The sequence below is a fragment of the Pungitius pungitius genome, chromosome 3 (genome assembly GCF_949316345.1).
Source record: "Pungitius pungitius chromosome 3, fPunPun2.1, whole genome shotgun sequence".
NCBI classification, from domain to species: domain Eukaryota; kingdom Metazoa; phylum Chordata; class Actinopteri; order Perciformes; family Gasterosteidae; genus Pungitius; species Pungitius pungitius.
Window position 1 is genome coordinate 431,308 of NC_084902.1, and position 4,113 is coordinate 435,420.

Consider the following 4,113-nt stretch of genomic DNA (forward strand, 5'->3'; position numbering starts at 1 on the left):
GTCTCCTCCCTACTTAAAAGGCAGTAAGGCGAGCGAGCGGGGGGAGAGACCGACCGAGCAAGCGGCGTGTTCCAGCGGGCAGGAGCAAAACAATAAAAATAATAAAATATTGTAACCCACCACCCTGGTGTCGAGTGCCTGTGTCCGGAGCCATACCGACCCACACCCTACAATACCTTTTCCTATGTATACAGAACTCGTTTGCGGCCGGAAGATGGGATGGCTGGGATGGAGGTCTGAGGCTCACTTTACTAGCCAGTTTTGAGCTGTGATTCATATAGGCCTTAAGCTAAATTGATGCCTTGGGTGATTAGCGACTCCAGTATTCCTTGCTCCTTTTCCTCTTGATGGGTGGCAATCTGAGCACTGCACTGAATTGGCTGTGAAAGTCTCTCCTCTGTCCTCATCCTTTTGGACCTTTTCTGCAGCATTCGACACAGTAAACCACCAGATCCTTATCTGCTCTCTTCAGGAAATTGGTGTCACCAGTTCCTGAAGGCTCTCTCTTCTCTCATCCTACTTCGACGGCCGCACCTATCAGGTAACTTGGAGAGGATCTGTGTCGGAACCTTGTCCTCTTACTACTGGAGTTCCTCAGGGCTCCGTCCTGGGTTCCCTCCTCTTCTCAATCTACACGAACTCTCTTGGCTCCGTCATTCGCTCGCATGGTTTCTCCTACCACAGCTATGCCAATGACACCCAACTAATTCTCTCCTTCCGCAACTCGGACATTCAGGTCTGTCTGACTGACATCTCCCATTGGATGTCCGCTCACCACCTGAAGTTCAACCCCGACAAGACCGAACTACTTTTCTTCCCCGGAAAAAACTCCCACCCAGAGCCTGATTTCTAACTTCGGCGACTCTGTGTTAACGTCCACTCTGACTGATAGGAACCTCGGCGTGACACTTGTCTCCCAACTCTCCCTGACTGCCAACATCACGGCGACAACACGATCCTGTTGTCACATCGGGTCACGGGAAAGGAGGGAGGACTCAGATGCGGAGTTGCAAAAATAAAAGGAATTTAATAGTCAAAATTTCAAAACTTAAACTCAACACCATTCCAACTGAGAAAAAGGGGAAGGAGGAAAAAACAAAGATGTTTACAAAAGAAAACAACATGAAACTATGGACTACATACGTGGCATGACGATGACAAGATGAGACCTGCAGACAGTAGACAATGACGCAACAAGAGACTCACGCTTAAATACACAAGGAGGTGCAGGTGATTGGAAACGATCAGGCATGGCAGACAATCACAGGGGAAGACAGGACAAGGCAGGAAGTGAAGTTACCCAGGGACACAAGAGACATGAAACTACAAAATATAAACAAGAACCCAAACCGTGACACCTGTAGATACACGCTCTACAACATCAGAAGAATACGACCCCTTCTTACTCAGAAGGCGGCGCAGGTACTGATTCAGGCTCTTGTCATCTCCCGCCTTGACTACTGTAACTCTCTCCTGGCAGGTCTCCTTGCTACCGCCATTCGACCACTGCAGCTTATCCAGAATGCAGCAGCTCGACTGGTCTTCAACCTTCCGAAATATTCCCACACCACACCACTTCTCCGTTCTCTTCACTGGTTACCAGTGGCCGCCCGCATCCAGTTCAAAACATTGGTAGTCACATACCATGCTGTGAATAGATCGGGTCCAGTCTACAAACCCGCACACTCCGCTCTGCATCTGCCAAGCTGCTTGTTCCTCCCTCACTGAGAGAAAAGCACTCGGCGGGACCGCGACTCGAGACTCTTTGCTGTCCTGGCTCCCAAATGGTGGAATGAGCTCTCTGGTGACATCAGGACCGCAGAAAGCCTTTAAATCTTCCACCGAAAACTCAAGCCACACCTCTTTAGACTCTACCTTGACTAAAGCACTAACAAACCATAGCACTAACAAATCGTAGCACTTAAATTGTACTTATAATGGCACCTTTCTAGAACATGTTTTGAAACTGCTTATTTGATGAAAATTGTACTTTCTTGTTCTTGTTCTTCTGAGTTTGTCCATGTGGAAATGCACTTATTGTAAGTCGCTTTGGATAAAAGTGTTACCTAAATAACATGTAATGTAATGTAAAGGATGGACCTGGCAAACGCAAATGCCTAGTGCAGGTGAACTGGGGACATCTGAAGGATTGATATTGATATGTTGATATATCAATAAAAACATCTAACATCTTTCTTCTGACCACTGAGATACACATTATCCTCTCTATCTCTTGTGACTGTAGTTTTTAGATGAAGTTCTCACATTTTTCTAGATGGAGGATCTCTGGTGGTCACATGGCATGAAGTAGGTGGGACTGTTGATGATAGGCCCTTTCTCTACATGAAGAGGTATAAACAGCAGATATCAAAGCAGCCTGACAAATTCAGTCTGCTAAACATCGTGTTACAAATATTTACCTGTGTGTTGTATAAATGTTTTTAGGAAATCCAATGTGAATTGTAATTATTGTTCCTAGTGAGTTCTCACCTTGTCTTTACTTGATCATTTTCAATGAAAGCAAGGAAGCAGTGTTAACAGTCAAATGTATTTAATTCTTTGTTACTAAGTAATATGTCTTCTATTTTATATTGGGTTGAAAAATGGGAAGCGCACATGATTACAATTGTTTGTAGAAAGTAGAACGATGGTAAATTCAACTTTAAATTATTTCATTCTTGGAACTTACATCCAGGTAGGGCCTTTAAGATATTTGTATTTCCTGTTAACTTTAATGTTATACATTGTCATAGTCATCATCAACATTGGTGTCATTGTGGTTATCTGCATGAACAGAAGCTTACATGAACCCATGTACCTTTTCCTCTGCAGCCTGTTTGTAAATGAGCTGTTTGGTAGTACAGGGCTGTTTCCATTCCTCCTGGTTCAGATCCTCTCAGACATTCACACTGTTTCTGCTCCACTTTGTTTCCTGCAGATTTTCTGTTTGTACACTTATGCAAATATAGAGTTTTCTAACTTGGCCGTCATGTCTTATGACAGATATCTTGCCATCTGTTGTCCTCTACAATATAACACACGTATGACATTTAACAAGGTGGTTACCTTTATTGCGGTAATATGGTTTTATTCTTTTGTGAAGTTCTTAATTACTTTATCTTTAAACATCCGTTTGAATTTTTGTGGAAACATCATTAACAGTCTGATTTGCAGTAACTACCTTGTTGTTAAGTTGGCGTGTTCTGACACTCAAGTGAACAACATTTACGGACTTTTTGGTGTGGTTCTCTCTATTTTAGTCCCCCTGGTTCCAATCCTTTTCTCCTACATGAGGATCCTGAAGGTTTGTTTCTCTGGTTCTAAACAGACCAGACAGAAAGCCGTCAGTACCTGCTCACCTCACCTCGCTTCTCTGCTCAACTTCTCCTTTGGCTGCTGCTTTGAAATCATTCAGAGTAGGTTTGATATGAGCAGTGTACCGGGAGGGCTGCGTATCGTCCTCTCTCTGTATTTTCTCATCATACAGCCTCTTTTGAATCCCATCATGTTTGGATTGCAAATGTCACAGATACGAAATACATGTAAACATGTCCTATTGACTTGTTACAGAGATACTGTATAGATAAAATCTGAAAAGTTTCAGTCTACATCTTTTTCTAAAGTGTTGTAGCCTGTTGTTTCTGCTTCCATATTATATTATGTGAACTAAAATAATTCAATGAATTTTTAATGCATAGAAACCGTTACGTGAGCTTAAAGACGACTCAGTGGGGAGATACGGAATACATGTAAACATGTCCTATGTCATACAAGGTTGAATTGTTGCAGAGATCCCACAGGTTGGCACTAAATCCATTATAACAGGGTTAAAGGCATTTAAATGTTTTTGTCCGTTTTCAAAAAGGTGCGAAATGTAAATACATCAAAATAAAATTTCAGTTATGAACTCAGACTTCACCATGTTTGTTTCCAAGGTAAAAAATCAGAATTGCAAGACCAAATAATACAATGAAAGTGTACATGAGTCCATAGATGTTGATGGCTGTCGTGTCAGAGCAGGCCAATTTCACAACAGAAAAGTTGTCACAGAACAATCTGTCAATAATGTTTCCACACAACTGTAAAGATGCACTCAAAGATATCATGATTACA

At 42.4% G+C, this 4,113-nt stretch overlaps 1 protein-coding gene across 1 annotated transcript; it reads left to right on the top strand.

The window, feature by feature from the left end:
• Window positions 1-2,647: 2,647 nt before the first annotated feature.
• Window positions 2,648-3,790, top strand: LOC134127031 (olfactory receptor 2A14-like). Its single transcript, XM_062561612.1, has one exon. It carries the CDS (start codon window positions 2,648-2,650, stop codon window positions 3,581-3,583), a length of 936 nt encoding a protein of 311 aa, XP_062417596.1. The 3' UTR covers window positions 3,584-3,790.
• The last annotated feature ends 323 nt before the right edge of the window (window positions 3,791-4,113 follow it).